A 17740-nucleotide genomic window follows, 5' to 3' on the forward strand; every position below is an offset into this window, starting at 1 on the left:
AGAAGGAAGGGAATAACCAAGATCAGAGCACAATTAAATGATATAGAGACTAAAAGAATAATTCAAAAGATCAATAAATCCAGGAGGTGGTTCTTTGAAAAGATAAACAAAATTGACAAGCCTTTAACCAACTCATCAAGAAAAAAAGAGAGAGGATCCAAATAAATAAAATGAGAAATGAAAGAGGAGAAATTACAACTGATAACACAGAAATAAAAATTGTAAGAAATAACTAAGAACAACTATATGCCAAGAAATTTGAAAACCTGGGTGAAATGGACAAATTTCTAGAAACATAATATTCCAAAACTGAATCACGTAGAAGCAGAAGGCCTGTATAGACAGTTAACAGCTAGTGAAATTGAAAAAATAATCAAAAAACTCCCAGCACACAAAAGCCCTGGACTGCATGGCTTCACAGGAGATTTTTACAAAACATTTAGAGAAGAGCTAACCCCTAGGCTGCTCAAACTATTCAAAAAAAAAAAAAATCCAAGAAGGAAGACTCCAAACTCTTTTTATGAGGCCAGCATCATCCTAAACCCCAAACCAGATAAAGACACAACAAAGAAAGAAAACTACAGGCCAATATCGCTGATGAACATAGATGATAAAATCATCAACAAAATATTGGCAAACTCATCCAGCAATATATTAAAAAGATCATACGTCATGATCAAGGGGGATTCAGCCCAGAGATGCAAGGATGGTACAATATTCACAAATCAATAAATGCAACACATCATATAAACAAAATGAAAAACAAAAATCACACGATCAAACAAACAGAAGCATATACCATGTTCATGGATTGGAAGAATTAACATCATTAAAATGTCCATACTACCCCAAGTAATCTATAGATTCAACACAATCCTTATTAATATACCACTGATATATTTCACAGATATAGAACAAATGTTTCAAAAATTTATATGCAACCATAAATGACCCCAAGTAGCCTCAGAAATTTTGAGAAAGAAGAACAAAATAGGAGAACAATACCTGATATCAAACTATATTACAAGGCCACTGTAATCAAAATAGTCTGGTACTGGCATAAGAACAGACACATAGACTAATGGAACAGAACAGAGAACCCAGAAATAAACCCAAGTCTCTATGGTCAATTAATATTTGACAAAGGGGGCAGGAGCATAAAATGGAGTAAAAATAGCCTCTTCAATGAATGGTGTTGGAAGATCTGGACAGCTACATTCAAAAAATGAAACTTGACCACCAACTTACACCATACACCAAAAGAAACTCAAGGTGGATTAAAGACTAAATATAGGAAGTGACACCATGAAAGTCCTAGAGGAGAACATAGGCAGGAAAGTTTGAGATATTCCACACAGCAATATTTTCACTGATGTGTTCCCTAGGGAAAGGGGTATAAAGGAAAGAATAAACAAATGGGACTTGATCAAATTAAAAAGCTTCTGCAACGCTAAAGAAAACATCAGCAAAATAAATAGGGAACCAATCATATGGGAAATCATATTTGCCAATGATACTTCGGAGAAGGGTTCGATCTCCAAAATATATAAAGAACTCACACAACTCCACACCAGGAAGACAAACAACACAATTAAAAAATGGGTAAAGGACCTGAACAGACATTTCTCCAAGGAGGACATAGAGAGGATACATAGACATATGAAAACATGCTCAACGTCTCTACGCATGAGGGAGATGCAAATTAAAACCACAATGAGATACCGCATTATACTGGTCAGAATGGCCATCGTTAAGAAATCGAGAAAACAAGTTCTGGTGAGGTTGTGGAGAAAAGGGAACCCTAGTACACTTGGTAGGAATGCAAACTGGTGCAGCCACTGTGGAAAACAGTGTGGGATTGTAACAGGGCACAGCCAGGGCCCCCCAAAGTGTGTTTGTAACAGGGTCCAGAGATTGGGGTGTCCAAGAAAAATATATTCCCCACCCCAGGGCGGGCCCCCATGGGGGATGGGAGCCTTGAGCAGGGCCATTGAGAAGTCAGTTTGCATGTCAATAACAGGATAGCTTCGTTCCTCCTTTGCAAAGAGGATTATTGGGCATATCACCAAAGCTAATCAGGAAGGTTTAAAAGACTTAAGAGAGAGAGAGAGAGAGAGAGAGAGAAGAGACGGAGTCTTGCAGGAGAGACAAAGGGACACAGACTCTGGGGAACAGTGTGAAGACCACGCAGGAAGAAAGAGGGGAGAAAGGACTCTTGCTAGTGGGCCATGAGAAGGTGCCCAACATGGTTTTGGATTAAGAGCTGGAGATCGCGGTGATGCAGTGGATGGTGCTGAGACCCGTGTAAGGCCTGCCTAGCTGAGCCCCAGACTTCTGTTCTTTTCTTTCTTCTGGACAGTACCCTGACTGGCCTGACTGGCCTAACTGGGCAAAGGGGAGAAGGCAGGACGGTGTGTGTGCTGGTGTTTGTTTTGAAGGGATTTTGAGGTTTAAGGGTGACATTTAGCCATTAATCAAACCTGTATAACTTTTGAATAAATAGTTCCTTTCCTTTTCACCAAACTCTGCCATTCAAAGCCATAATTCCAAGGGCGGTGGGCAAAGGACCCACAACTGAGGGGTCCCGGGGAAGGAGGGTGTCGTTTCAGTAATAGCATCTGGCCAACCCCCCCAACCCCCGCCATGGGTCCTTTTGTTCGGTAACAGAATTTCCTCAAAAAACTAAAGATGGAACTGCCTTTTGATCCAGTGATTCCACTGCTGGTATTATACCCTAAGGATCCTGAAACACCAATTTAAAAGAACCTATGCACCCCTATGTTCATAGCAGTGTTATTTACAATAACCAAGTGCTGGAAAGAGCCTAAGTGCCCATCAGTAAATGAGTGGATCTAAAAACTGTGTTACATTTACACAATGAAATACTAAGCAGCAGAAAGAAAGGAGGAACTCCTACCTTTCCCGACAGCATGGATAGAACTGGAGAACATGATGCTAAGTGAAACAAGCCAGGCAGTGAAACACAAATGACATATGATCTCACGTATAAGTGGAACCTAATCAACAAAACAAACAAATGAGCAAAAAAGAATCAGAGACATGGAAATAAAGAACAATTTGACAGTGACCAGAGGGGAGGGAGGAGGAGATTAATAGGGGAAAGGAAGGGAAGGGTCAAGCTAAGGAACATGTACAAAGGACCCATGGACAAGAACAATGAGGTGGGGATTACCTTTGGGAGTGGTGGTTTGGACTGGGCAGGGGAAAGCAACAGGAGGGAAAATTGGGACAACTGTAACTGAACAACAATAAAAGAAATAATAAAAGTGTCTCCCAGTGTACACTTAACACTAAGTATTGTGTATCAATTGTAAGTAGAAAATAATCTAAGTTTTTAAAAAAGAACCAATACAGAACAATTCCTCTAAGAAGGGGGGAGGGCTCTCCATTGTCTTAAATACACAGGATAAATTAATGTATGGCAAATCCCTGTAAGCCTATCCATATAAAATATAATACCCAAGTTGGGGTAAACTGTATTGGTAGTATAAGTATCATTTATTACAACAGGAATAGCCAGTTTGATGTCCTTCATGGTAAATTTGTTGCGTGAAGCTAAAAATTCAGCAAAACAGGATGATATGTTTGCAGAAGAGAATGAGTTGACTATTGTGGTCAGGAAAGCCTCAATGTTATTGTCTACTTTTGATTGGCTAGGTCTTGCAGATGGTAATGGCCTTAAAAGAAGCATTCTGATAATCTGAGGACAAATTCCACTTTTACAATGCCGAAGGTCAGGATTAATGATATGAGGGAAGTTTAAGTACCAGAAAGGGCCTATAAAAGGTATTCTGCCTTCTGAGATGTTTAAAGGAATTGATACTAAGTTACTGTCAGCAGGATCTGGTGGAGGGTGTGAGATCCAGCAATCAGTGAAATTCAGAGCAGTAGCTATGGCCTGGGAAAAAACATACAGTAGAATTTTGTTTTCCCTTAAATGGCAGAAGAGGACCACAGCAGTTAAAAAATAATAGGATGAAGATAAGGGAGATCACATTACTGTTATCTAAGGTGTAGATAGGAAGGTGTAAAAGCGTAGTGCTAGGTAATATTAGAAGGGCAAAGAAACAAGAATGTTGAAAAAAAAACCTTGCCCTGGCTGGTGTGGCTGATTGAGTTCTGGCCTGAGAACCAAAGGGTCACCAGTTCAATTCCCAGTCAGGGCACATGCCTGCGTTGCGGGCCAGGTTCCCAGTGGGGGGTGCTTGAGAGGCAACCACACAGTGATGTCTTTCTCTGTCCCTTCCCCTCTCTAAAAAGAAATAAAAAATTGTAATAATCTCATTCTGTTATCTTAGGTGGCACTTAGGCACTTCTGAAGTCAGCAGCTTGTCTTGCTGTCTTGGGCAGGAACTGTCCACTTCTGGTGTCAGTGGCTTCTGGTGGATTCCTAAGAATTCTCAGTTTAAGGTCTAATATAATGGATGTTTAGTAGTGTGGGAGGAAGTGATGGTATCTTTTAAGTAAAAAGTTTTATATACTTAAAAAAAACCCCATGTATTAGTATCTTGGAATTTTACTAATATGTCAGTTTTTAAAGGTACCGAGTAACAAGATATTTTTTAATCGGGTCTCAAGAGCAGTTTTATTTGTGTTGCATGGTTCAGAAGACCACATCTCAAGGTGGCAGATCATGGACACGATCTTTAGGTGCAGATTTTCAAAATGTACTGTTTCTGATGTTCATATAACTGGAGATATTTTATGAGTCTCCTGAAATATTCAGTAACATTAATCTGTAATAAAGTAGATTCTGGGATTGAAATGAAGTTCCCAAATTCATGAGGCAACCTTTTATTAACATATAAGGAGATAATTTATGCCTCACCAAGAGGTTTGATTTGTCATCAGCGCTAATGTCAGTACTTTGGGCCTGAGAAGTTCAAAGATTTTTGAGAGCTCTGATAATTATAATTTTAGAATTCTATTAATTTCCTTTATTTTTTCTGAATCTGACTTGTTATAAAAATTTATTCTTATTGTCCTTTCTTTTATAGAATTGAAGAGCAAATCTTTATTCCCTAATAGCCATTTCAGGAAACCCAAAGATAGTTTAGGCATTAGAAAAATCCTTAATATTGGCTTGGTCAAAAAGTTCATGCTTTTTTCTGTAAAATAAGACATTTTTCATTTTCACCAATAACTCTATTGATTTGGATATTTTGAATATGTCGGCTATCTCCCATGTGGTATAATGCTGATTGTTCTCAATTAATGTCTTGATTACTCACTATCAACTTCGACTGGTCTACCCAACTGTGGAGCATCATCCAGTGAGAAATCTCCAGTAACAAACTTCGCAAACCTCTTTTGGCACAGTGGGTCAGTCACAGCACCTTCTCCATACACTGCACAAATCTTTTTCTGCATTTCAGTTGTGTTTTTACCTTTCTTGAAATAATGAAGCATAATATACCGAAAGTGTTGCATATTTTCTTCCATCTTCAATATTAAAATGGCTACACAAAAATTCACCAATTTTGATAACTTTTTAAAAAATACACACTGATATGACAGCTGTCACAATACAATGTAAGAAAATTGTTTCAAATGAAGTTAAGGACAATTAAGCACTACTAGAGCTATCTTACGGGAAAGACCAAACAAACTTTTGGGCCAACCCAATAGTTTTATTCTGAATTTGGAGCCTGGGTTTGGGATAGGCAAAATCAATAATAGTTATTAGAGGAAACAACAGATAAGTATCTAAAGACAAGATATATTTACAATCAACTCTGTAGATAATACCCAGGCTAAAGCTGTTGGGGGTGGGGTGGGGGAAAGTAGCAGCTGTTCCTCATCTTAGCCAGAAGAGGGGAATATTTGTTCATTTCTGAGCCTTGGACAACATTCATGTTTTGTCTGTATTCATACAAGATAATGTGGTGATCTTGTTTTTGTCTTACTTTATAACTATCACAGAGGAATCTTGTTGCATGTTGGTGTTCTGTGAATTTGTTTATAACAGGAGAACTAGAACTAGCTGTCAGTGCTAGGCCAGCTCTCACGTCTGGCCATTTGCCTCTTTCTCACCATGAATATTGGACTGTGAGAGGGGAAATTGGCAATGCTGTTTAAATGTCTTACATATATTTTATCTATCTATCTATCTATCTATCTATCTATCTATCTATCTATCTATCTATCCATCCATCCCCCGAGGATAATTTTTTCATTTTTTTATGAGAGAGAGGGAGAGAAGCATCGATGTGAGAGAGAAGCATCAATTGGTTGCCTCATATATGCGCCCCTACTGGGGACTGACCAGGGACTGAACCCACAAGCCTTCGGTTACTGGGGGATGCTCCAACCAACTGAGCCACACAGGCCAGGGCAGATGTCTTACATATATTTTAGGTCTAAGCTGTCAAGCTTTACAAGGAGCGCCATCCATGAAATCTAATGAGCATAGCACAGTTTTGAAATAGGAACCAGACAGCAAGTATAGATCAAATCTGGACCTCAAGAAGACACCTGCAAGATTTTAAAATATCTACCTGGGCCCTTTTAACTCCAGTCAAACTTGTAAGAAAGTAATCACCAGCTAAAGCATCACTTCACATTGGGGGTTTTGGGGGTTTTGCTGACTATGCTCCACCAACTAACACACAGTCAGTCTACCACTGTTCAATTTACCCTTTCTGACTTTGTGCCCCTACTAGACACAAACTTCCACTATTACACATTATTTTATGAGTATTTGTCTCCCAGATACACAACCATAGAGCTCAAGGAAAAGGATGCCTCATACATCTTATTCAGGACTTAAACAGAAGCCTGGGACAAAGCAGGTACTCAATATGGTTTAATTGATTAATTAATTATTAATGAAAACCATTTAACAGAAGACTCAACAGAAACTCTAATTCGAAAACTCCAAAGGAAGTATGTTGAACAAAAAGTGAGGAGAGGAAGACTAAAGTCCTAAGTTCTTCACTGAAGGGCATTTCACAAAGTGAGCAAAATCTGATAAATTCCTTATCATGAGTCACTGCAAGTCCCTATATCTGTTTTTATATAAAAATGTTTGACAGATACTGTTTCCCAGTAAGTGACTGTCATCTCCATTTTGTTGGGCCTTTAAGTATATCTTCCCATGCAGTGTTCCAAGGAAGGTATATACAGATATATAAAGACAGAGGTCCACTTTCCATTAAATTCACAGTGATTATTTTTGTCTTTTTTTAAAAAATGATTTTACTGTGGTAAGAACATTTAACATGAGCTCTAACCACAACACATTTTTTTAGATTGGAAGGGAAGAGAAAAACTGTCTTTATTTGCAGATGACTTAACTAATGTAGACAATCTCAAGGAATTTATAAAGAAACAAACAAAACAAAACTCCAGATAAAATGAAATACTTAGGTATAAACTTTAAAAAAGTATACCGACTCTGAATACTTAGAAGTTTAAAATACAGATTAAAGAAATAAAAAATCTACATAAGTGGGGAGATATACCATGCTCATGTATTAGAAGAGTTAACATAGTAATGATATCAGTTCTCAAATTAATCCATAGATTTTACACAATTCCTATAAAAATTTCTACAAAAATTTTTGTAGACAACAAAAAAGGACCTAGGACAGCTAAAACAACTTTGAAAAAGAAAAATAAAGTGGGAGGAAGCACTCAGCCTGAAGTTGAGGCTTATTAAATAGTTATAGTAATAAATACAGAATGCAATTGGCACAGGGATTGCTGGACTCATAGGGCAATGGAACATAATAAAGAATCCGTAAGTACACCCAGGGGTTAAGGATGAAGGGTGGTAGGTGTGGCTGTAAACAGAGCCACTAGGGAGCATGAATTGTGGTTATTGTTCCATGAAGCTACACATTACAGTTGCACAGAAATACACACGCACATAAATGAGTGCAGAGTGCATGTAAAACTGGTGAAATATGAATAAGCACTGTGGCTTGTACCAATGTCAATTTCCTGGGTTTTTCTGAAAGTAAAAGTACATTTTTCACACTGGTCCACTTTTTAAATTTTATTTTTTCATTACAGCTTACATTCAATATTACTTTGTGTTAGTTTCATGTGTACAGCATAGTGGTCAGACAATCATATACTCTGCACAGTGGTCCCCTCTCATATTTTAAGCACCCACCGGGAACCACAGTTACTGCAATATTATTGACTATATTCCTTATGCTGTATTTTATATCCACATGACTGTTTATTAACTAACAATCTGTACTTCTTAATCCCTTCCACTTTCACCCAGTCTCTCAAACCCCCTCTGTTCTGGCAACCATCAGTCTGTTCTATCTATGAATCTGTTTATATTGTTCTTTCGATTCCATATTTGAGTGAAGTCATATGGTATTTGTCTTTCTTTGACTGACTTATTTCACTTAATATAATACCCTCTTGGTCCATCCATGTTGTCATGAATGGTAAAATTTCATTCTTTTTTATGGCCAAGTAATATGCCACTTTATATATGTACCACTTACTTATCCATTCATCTATTAATGGGCCTTGGGATGCTTCCATATCTTTGCTATTGAAAACAACTCTGTGATGAACATAGGGGTGGATATATTCTTTTGAATTAGTGTTTTGAGTTTCTTTGGATATATTCCAAGAAGTGGAGTTGCTAAGTCATTAGGCAGTTCTATTTTTAATTTTTTGAGGAAATTCCGTACCATTTTCCACATTGGCTGCACCAGTCTGCATTCCCACCAACAGTGTACTAGGGTTCCCTTTTCTCCACAGCCTTGCTGGCACCTGTTGCTTGTCGATCTGTTTATGATGGCCATTCTGACCGGTGTGAGGTGGTACCTCATGGTGGTTTTGATCTGCATTTCTCTGATGGCTAGTGATGCTGAGCATCCTTTCAAATGTCTCTGGACCCTCTGTATCTCTTCCTTGGAAAAGCATCTGCCCAGGTCCTTTGCCCATTTTTTGATTGGATTGTTTGTCTTCTGGGAGTGGAGTCGTGTGAGTTCTCTATGTATTTTGGATATCAAACCTCTATCTGATGTATCATTAGCAAATATATTTTCCCATACGGTTGGCTCCCTTTTCATTTTTCTGATGTTTTCTTTAGCCATGCAGAAGCTTCTTATTTTGATGAGGTCCCCCTTGTTTATTCTTTCCTTTATGTCCCTTGCTTTAGGAGACATATCGGTGAAAAAATTGCTGCGTTGGGATATCTGAGAGTTTCCTGCCAATGTTCTACTCTAGGACTTGTATGGTGTTGCAACTTCTATTTAAGTCTTTTATCCATCTTGAGTTTATTTTTGTGTATGGTGTCAGTGGATGATCCAGTTTCAATTTTTTGCATGTAGCCGTCCAGCTCTCCCAACACCATTTGTTGAAGAGGCTATTATTACTCCACTTTATGCTTCTGCCCCCTTTGTCAAATATTAGTTGCCCATATAGACCTGAGCTTATTTCTGGGCTTTCTATTCTGTGCCACTGGTCTATGGATCTGTTCTTGTGCCAGTACTAGATTGTTTTGAGTATAGTGGCTTTGTAGTAGAGTTTGATGTCTGGTATTTTGATCCTTCCTACCTTGTTTTTCTTTCTCAAAATTGCTGCGGCCATTGGGGGTCATTTATGGTTCCATATAAATTTTCGAAATGTCTGTTCTATTTCTGTGAAATACATCATTGGCATAATAGGGATTGCATTGAATTTATAAATTGCTTTGGATAGTATGGGCATTTTGATGATATCAATTCTTCCAATCCATGAACACAGTATATGCTTTCATTTATTTATGTCTTCCTTAATTTCTTTCTTCAATGTTGTATGGTTTTCTGCATAGAGGGCTTTTACCTCCTTGGTTAAATTTATTTCTAGGTACTTTATTTTTCTTGTTGCTATAGCAAATGGTATTTTTTTTTTCTGATTTCTTCTTCTATTTCATTGCTGGTGTACAAAGATGCCTTTGATTTCTGAATATTGACTTTGTATCCTGCTGTTTTGTGAAATTCACTTATTAGGTTGGAGAGTTTTTTGGTGGAGTCTACAGGGTTTTCTATGTACACTATCATGTCATCTGCAAACAATGATAGTTTTGCTTCCTCCTTTCCAATTTGATTGCTTTTTATTTCTTTTTCTTGTCTGATCGCTGTGGCTAGGACTTCCAATACTATGTTGAAGAGAAGTGATGAAAGCGGACATCCTAGTCTTATTCCCTATCTTAGTGGGAAGGCTTTTAGTTTTTGCCCGTTTAGTATGATGGCTGTACGTTTTTCATATATGGCCTTTATTACGTTAAGAAATGCCCCATTTATTCCCTTTTGGCTGAGTGTTTTGATGATAAATAACTGCTGTACCTTGTCGAATGGTTTTTCTGCATCTATCGAGATGATCATGTGGTTTTTGTCTTTCCTTTTGTTTGTGATGTATTACAGTTACTGATTTGCGTATATTGACCCATCCTTGCATCCCTGGGATGAATCCTACTTAATCATGATGGATAATCTTTTTAATGAATTGCTGGATGCGGTTTGCCAATATTTTGTTAGGGATTTTAGCGTCTATGTTCATCAGTGATATTGGCCTGTAGTTTTCTTTCTTTGTAGGGTCTTTATCTGGCTTTGGGATTAGGGTGATGCTGGCCTCATGAAAAGAGTCTGGTAGTTTTCCCTCCCCTTGGATTTTTTTGGAATAGTCTGAGAAGGACAGAGGTTATCTCTTCCTTAAATGTTTTGTAAAATTCTCCTGTGAAAGTGTCCCCCAGGGCTTCTCTGTGCCGAGAGTTTCTTGATTACTGCTTCAATTCCCCCAGCTGTTATCGGCATGTTCAGGCTTTCTGCTTCTTCTTCATTCAGTGTTGGTAGGTTATACTTTACTAGAAATTCGTCCATTACTTCGAGGTTTTCAAATTTCTTGGCATATAATTGTTCATAGTAGTTTCTGACAATCCTTTGTATTTCTGTGGTATCAGTTGTTATTTCTCCTCTTTCATTGCTGATATTATTTATTTGGGTCCTCTCCCTTTTTTCTTGATGAGTCTGCTTAAAGCCTTGTTGATTTTATTTCTTTTCAAAGAACCAGCCCCTGGATTGGTTGATCCTTTGAATTATTCTTTTCATCTCTATGTCATTCAGTTCTGCTCTGATCTTCATTATTTCCTTCCTTCTACTTGCTCTGGGATTTATTTGTTTTTGTTTCTCCAGTTCTTGAAGGTGTAGTGTTAGGGCATTTATTTGAAATGCTTCTATCTTTTTTAGGTAGGACCGTATCGCTATGAACTTCCCTCTCAGGACTGCCTTTGCTGTGTCCCATAGGTTTTGGACTGTTGTATGTTCATTTTCATTTGTTTCCAGAAACTTTTTTATTTCTGTTCTTATCTCATTATTGACCCATTCATTGTTTAATAGTGTGCTGTTCAGTCTCCATGAGTTTGCAAGTTTTTGAGGTTTCTCCTTGAGGTTGATTTCCAGTTTCATGCCCTTGTGGTCTGAGAAAATGCTTGGCATTATTTAAATTTTCCTGAATTTGTTGAGCCTTTCTTTGTGTCTTATCATGTGTCTATCTTTGAAAAAGGTCGATGTGCATTTGAAAAGAACGTGTATTTCGCTTCTGTGGGATGTAAAGTTCTATATATGTCCGTTAAGTCCATTTTATTTAATGCGTCATTCAGCTCCACAATATCTTTGTTTATGTTTTGTTTAGAAGATCTGTCCATTTTTGATAGCGGGGTGTTAAAATCCCCTACTATCAGTGTGTTGCTGACTATATCTTTTTTGAAGTTGTCCAAGATTTTCCTTATATATTTGGGTGCCCCTATGTTGGGTGCATGTAAGTTTACAATGTTTATGTCTTCTTGATGGATTCTTCCTTTCAGTATTATAAGGTGTCCCTCTGGGTCTCTTTTTATAGCCTTTGTTTTGAAGTCTATTTTGTCTGATATAACTATTGCAACCCATGCTTTCTTCTCTTGCCCATTTGCCTGGAATATTTTGTTTCCATCCCTTTACTTTCAATCTGTGTAGGTCTTTTGCTCTGAAGTGGGTCTCTTGTAGGCAGCATATGTGTGGGTCATGTTTTCTTATCCATTCAGCTATCCTGTGTCTTTTGATTGGGGCATTTAGTCCATTTACATTGAGAGTTATTATTGATAGAAACTTATTCATTTTTTTCCCTTTGTACCTGTGTTTTTCTTCTTTTTTTCTTCTTCTTAAACCAGTCCCTTTAGCATATCTTGTAGTGCTGGTTTGGTGGAGATGTATTCTTTTAGCCTTTTTTTTGTTGGGAAACTCCTTATTTCCCCTTCTATTTTAATTGAGAGCCTTGCTGGGTAGAGCAGCCTTGGTTGTAGGCCCTAGCTTTTCATTACTTGGAATATTTCTTCCCATTCCCTTCTGGCTTGCAATGTTTCTGTTGAGAAGTCAGCTGCTAGCCGTATCGAGGCTTCCTTGTATGTTACTCCCTGTTTCTCCTTTTCTGCCTTTAGGATTCTCTCTTTGTCTTTGATATTTGCCATTTTAATGATGATATGTCTTGGAGTGGGCCTCCTTGGGTCCCTCTTCCGTGGTTCCCTCTGTGCTTCCTGGATCCATGAGACAGTTTTTCTCCTCAAATTGGGGAAATTTTCCATCATTACTTTTTCGAAGAGGTTCTCTATCCCTTGCTCTTCTCCTTCTCCTTCTGGTATCCCTGTTATGCGGTTATTATTCCTTTTCAGGTTGTCCTGCATTTCCTAAATGCCTCTTCATTCTTTTTGAGTCTTTTTCCATTTATTGTTCTTTCTGGGAGACTTTTTCTACCTTATCCTCCATCTCGCTGATTCGATCCTCTGCTTCATCTAGTCTGCTTTTGATTCCTTCTAGTGTGCTCCTCAATTCAGAAATGGTATTCTTCATATCCTCCTGTGTCTTCTTGATAGTTTCTATGTCCTTTTCCAGGTTGATATAGTTTGCTGTAAGTTCCTGATAGTTTCCCTGTAGTTTCTCATAGTTGTCTTTGAGCGCGGCATGCTCATTGAGCTCCTTGGAGCCATTGTTTTGAATTCAATATCTGATAGTTCACTTGCATGTATTTCATTTAGCTCTGTCTGTGGGGATTCTTCTTTCCCCTCATTTGCGGGGTATTTCTTTTCCTTCCCAGTATTTGTGAGTCTTTTTTATTTTCCCTTTTGCTTCAGTTGATCCGTCTAGATTTCTTGACTTTGTGGATGAAACTTCTATGGTAATAGGTGGGTTATTTATTTATTCATTCATTCATTCATTTTCTTTTCTTTTCTTTCTGGGTCTACCTCTGATGATGTTAGTTATTGACCCTGTCTGACCTTGGGCCGTTTGTTTGAGCCTTCTGGGAATCTAATGTCTATGTCTACTGCAATTGTCAACTTAGTCACTCTGCCCTCAGCTGTCAGACTTAGGCACCACAGGGCGAGGCAGTGCCTCTCGATGGCGGGACTATTGTGTCTTTACAGGCTGCTGTCACTCAGGGGAATGGTCTGCCTGAGCAAGATGGAGACCGTGGAATGGGGAAGGAGTCAGCACTGGGATCCCGCTTGGCTACTCACTTAGTTCTCTCCCCAACACCTCTGCTTCCAGTGTCTCCTCAAGTCTCTAGGAAGCTTTGTGTCCCTTTTAGCCTGGGGTCTACTATCTCTGCAGGCAGCTCTGCACTCAGCATCAAGTCCCACATGCAACTCCTGTCTGGGTGGACTGTCCTGAGGGCAGGGCTATTATTTCTGCTACTACTGCTGCTTCTTTGGGGGATGGCCTGCCTGAGCAAAATGGAGCCTACAGAAAGGGGGAGTCAGATCCGGGAATCCCGGCTACTTATCCCGTTCCTGCCCCAATGCCTGTGTCTCCAGTCTCTCCTCAAGGGTCTCTAGGCAGCTCTGTGTCCCCTTTGGCCAGGGATTCTCTATTTCTTGCAGCCAGTTTGCACTCAGCCCCCAGCCCACGTGTGCGGAAGGTCTGGGTGGAGCACGCAGAAGGGAGGTTTATTGATTCCCTTATGACTTAGCGAGATGGTAGCTGCAGAGTAGGTGGTGAGTTATTACTGGGGCTCCGCTGGCCACTGTCTCAGTTCTCTTCACAAAGTTTTCCTCACCAATCTTTCCTCAGGCATCAGCCCACTCTGCTTCCACCTCTACCCAGAGATCAAGGAAGGCAGCTGCCACTGCAAATTTCTGCATTGGTCCTTTAAACGTCTCTGCGTTTCCAGCCACCTGTCTCTAGCAGAGAGCACTGCTAAGCTTTTCCCGGTTGTGTTTTTGTCTGTGCTTTTCTGGTTAAAGATGCTGTAGTCTAGGGGTCCCTGCGTATGATTCAGACCCTGTTCTTCTCAGGGCGCTCCAACTGGCTGTTTCAATGTCCCTCTGGTGCTGGTGTCCGTGGGCACCCAGCCCACCCTCTCGAGCCTCCACCACACTTCTTACCTGTTGGGATGTGTGAGAGTCGAATCCACTGTCCGCAGCTCCAAGGCTCCTCTCCCACTATAGTTCCATTGTTTTCCAGGTGATTTCTCCACAATTTAGTCATAATTCCAGTTTGTTCTTGGGAGGAGGTCAGCGTGACTTCCACTCACTCCTCTGCCATCTTCCTAATCCCCTCCTTTGCCCATTTTTATAATGGAACTTTCTCTTTTATAGATTTGCTAAACCTCTTATTATTAATTTTAGTCTATTATTTGGAGGAAGGGAGAAATGGTGTGTTTAAGCTGATTGCTTTATACAAACAATTATCTTGTACACAAACATTTAAAGTACAGCTCTATAGACTGTAGGCCTTGTACAGTGAGCCACCAAAGGAATCAGATCCCTTTTAGAAGAAAGGGGAAGATGGAACAACCTTTTCATATCTTGCTTCAAAGGCATTAGCTTGAAAGCAACAAATGAACAAGAGAAACAAACAAAAATTTATGGGCACAGACAACAATATGGTGGTTACTAGAGGGAAAGGGGGACGGGGAGAGGCAGTAAAGGGTAAAGGGGTTTGAATATATGGTGATGGAAGATTTGACTTTGGGTGGTAAACACAAGGCAATATACAGGTGATATATTATAGAATCATATACTTGAAACCTATATAATTTTATCAACCAATGTCACCCCAATAAATTTAATTAAAAAATTTAAAAAGGCATTAGGCCCTAGTTAGTTGTAGAGAAGAATCTTTGTACTTGGAAAGGGACAAATGTAGATGAGCACAGACAATACAAGGTAGAAGACAGGTCATAAAATGTGATTGCCCTCCCCTCATCAGCTTCCCTGGTATGTGTATGTTTGCAGAAGACTTGTCTTTTATTTATTTATGAACTGTTTTTATATTAGGAAAAGTAGTCCATTATATAGGTACTATGGACCATATGTTTCTATCTTCTCCAAAATTTCTATGTTGAAACCTAATTTCCCATGTGATGGTGTTAGGAGGTGGGGCCTTTAGGTGATTGGGTCATGAGGATGGAGCCCTTATGAAGGGGGTTAGTGACCTTATTCAAGAATCCCCAAAGAGTTCCCTTGCCCTTCTGATATGCTGGGTTATAGCTGGAAGACAGCCATTTATGAATCAGGAAGTAGGCCTTTACCAGACACTGAACCTGCCAGCACCTTGATCTTAGACTGCAAAACTGTGATAAATACATTTTTCTTGTTTATAAGCTACCTAGTCAATAATATTTTATTATAGCGCCCAAATGGACTTAGACAATGGTACTAAACTTTTGTCTTGGTCATCTATATTTTTACTTTATTTATTGTATTTATATGCATCTTTGCAAAAGCAAAATTGTCAAATTTATCATTCTCTTATTATGTCTTTGGGGTTTCTACCATACTTACAAAGGTCTTTCTTACTCAGATTATAAATACAAAATATTCTATAACATCATCATGCTCATAGGACTGCATTTCATATTACTCATTCACAAAAGCCTTAAAATGGTACCATAAACCACTGGTTGTCAAGTAGGGATGCTTTTGCCTGCCATGGGACATTTTGGCCATGTATGGAGACTTATTTGGTTTACACTCTGAGGGTTGCGTACTGACACCTAGTGGGTTTAGAGGCCAGGGATGCAGCTAAATCTCCTGCAATGCACAGAATAACCCCCCACGCCCACTAACAAAAAATTATCCAGCTCAAAATGACAGTAGTGATAAAGTTGAAAAAAACTGCTATATACCATTTCTCTTCCCTGGTTGTTCAGCATCGTTTTTGTCTTCTGAATATCACAGAACATTAAAAAGGGTGAGTGAGATGGGAAAGAAAGAAAAAGGGAAGAACTGGATAGATTTTTGTAAGTAGGAGAAAACCATCTTTCCTCATTGGTATTATCTTTAATGCAGTCCCTGTAATTCAGCTTCAAAAGCTTAAATCTAACAAACATTATTTTATACAGCACTCCAGAAAAGAGTCAAAATATTAGAGGAAAAAAAGCCTGGCAAATATTATTGGCATAGCGCTAAGGGACAGAAGCATGAAGAGACTATTTATTGTGTAAATGCCTTTATTTGAACTAATACACTGCTATCAGATTACATCATTTTTCAGATTACAGTAATATTATCATCTTGAAAGCTATAGCAAACAGCTTGACAAAGCAAGAGTACATAAGTCCTACATACGTATTTTTATTTTTTAGTGACCTATTTCCTTGTCTTAGGTGTAAAATTAGAAAATCTATTGTACACTTAGCATACTTGGCCTACTGTATCCCACCTCAGTTCTGAGCATACTCTCTCTTTGAAAGTGTCATATGCAATAGCATTTTACATCGAAAGAGAGAGTTTGATGATACAGGTTTTAAAGCAAATATGCAGATATTGAACTAAGTTTTAAGACAAAATATGTCAACTGTTTACAGCTTGCGTGTGAGGGGGGAAGATGCAAATTTAAGGTATATTTTCCTCTACCTATAATGTAAATTTTTTACTTACTTGAAGACCCCTTTAAAAAAGTAGCAAAATCAGCAGTCTTATTTAATGTAATCAAAATATTCTTGAATGTACAAAAAAGGATCACGTAGAAAGAATACTGTAAAAAGATACTGATTTTAAGAATAAAGGAATATGAAAAGCTTCTATTACATTCTGCACAGCCAGTAACTCCGCAAATTTTCAGTACTAGAAAGATAAGCAAAGGATACTCGTAACCAAATACCCTCAGACAACAGTTCTCAATTAAGAACTAGCATACTGGATAGAAAGCAAAATTATTGTCTAATAATACTCATATCCAATCGTCTAAGCAAGTCCCGAGAGGGGGACAGTCTAAGAGGGAAAAAGATACATAGAGAGAAATAACATATAGCAATGGGAAATATGGGCAGCAATCTAGAAGAAGAGTAAATGATTTGGCTATGAGCACATTTTAGGTGTGCCTGATACATCCAACTACGACTATGGGAAAGAGTTGTTTTTATGAAAACTCTTTCCCCTGAGGGCTCTCATGAGGAGCTAGTCTTGTTAATCAAAACTGAAAGTCTTTTAAATGACCAACAGTTCCTTAAACCGTAAGCACTTCACCTGGAAATAGCTGACCTGCTAATCATGCACCTGGGAGCAAGGCTGTTTTTATTCAAATTGGTTCTTTTACACTCTCTTCATTCCCCTACCCATCAAGCATGCAAACACAGTCATGACCATCTTGGGCTTTACTTCCACAAGGTCTTCAGGGAGAGCGTACACCCTGGCTCCAATTCTTCTAGCCATTGACACTGCATACCTATTTTTTGAGGAAACAAAAATAAAGAAGAAAGTCTTGTCAGTCAAGCACACAATACAATGTAT

General features: G+C 38.7%; 1 protein-coding gene across 3 annotated transcripts in view; it reads right to left on the bottom strand.

The window, feature by feature from the left end:
• Positions 1-16440: 16440 nt before the first annotated feature.
• The window catches only part of LOC129080842 (plastin-3), an 81848-nt gene continuing 80548 nt past the window's right edge, over positions 16441-17740 (bottom strand). For all 3 annotated transcript variants that reach the window (XM_054586292.1, XM_054586293.1, XM_054586294.1), the window contains exon 17: positions 16441-17675. In XM_054586292.1, the coding sequence (XP_054442267.1) occupies positions 17543-17675 (133 nt within the window). In that variant the 3' untranslated portion in view covers positions 16441-17542. The remainder of the gene's footprint in view (positions 17676-17740) is intronic.

Source organism: Pteronotus mesoamericanus, unplaced genomic scaffold (assembly GCF_021234165.1).
Source record: "Pteronotus mesoamericanus isolate MK-2021 breed Mesoamerican mustached bat unplaced genomic scaffold, CSHL_Meso_final contig_935, whole genome shotgun sequence".
Taxonomy (NCBI): domain Eukaryota; kingdom Metazoa; phylum Chordata; class Mammalia; order Chiroptera; family Mormoopidae; genus Pteronotus; species Pteronotus mesoamericanus.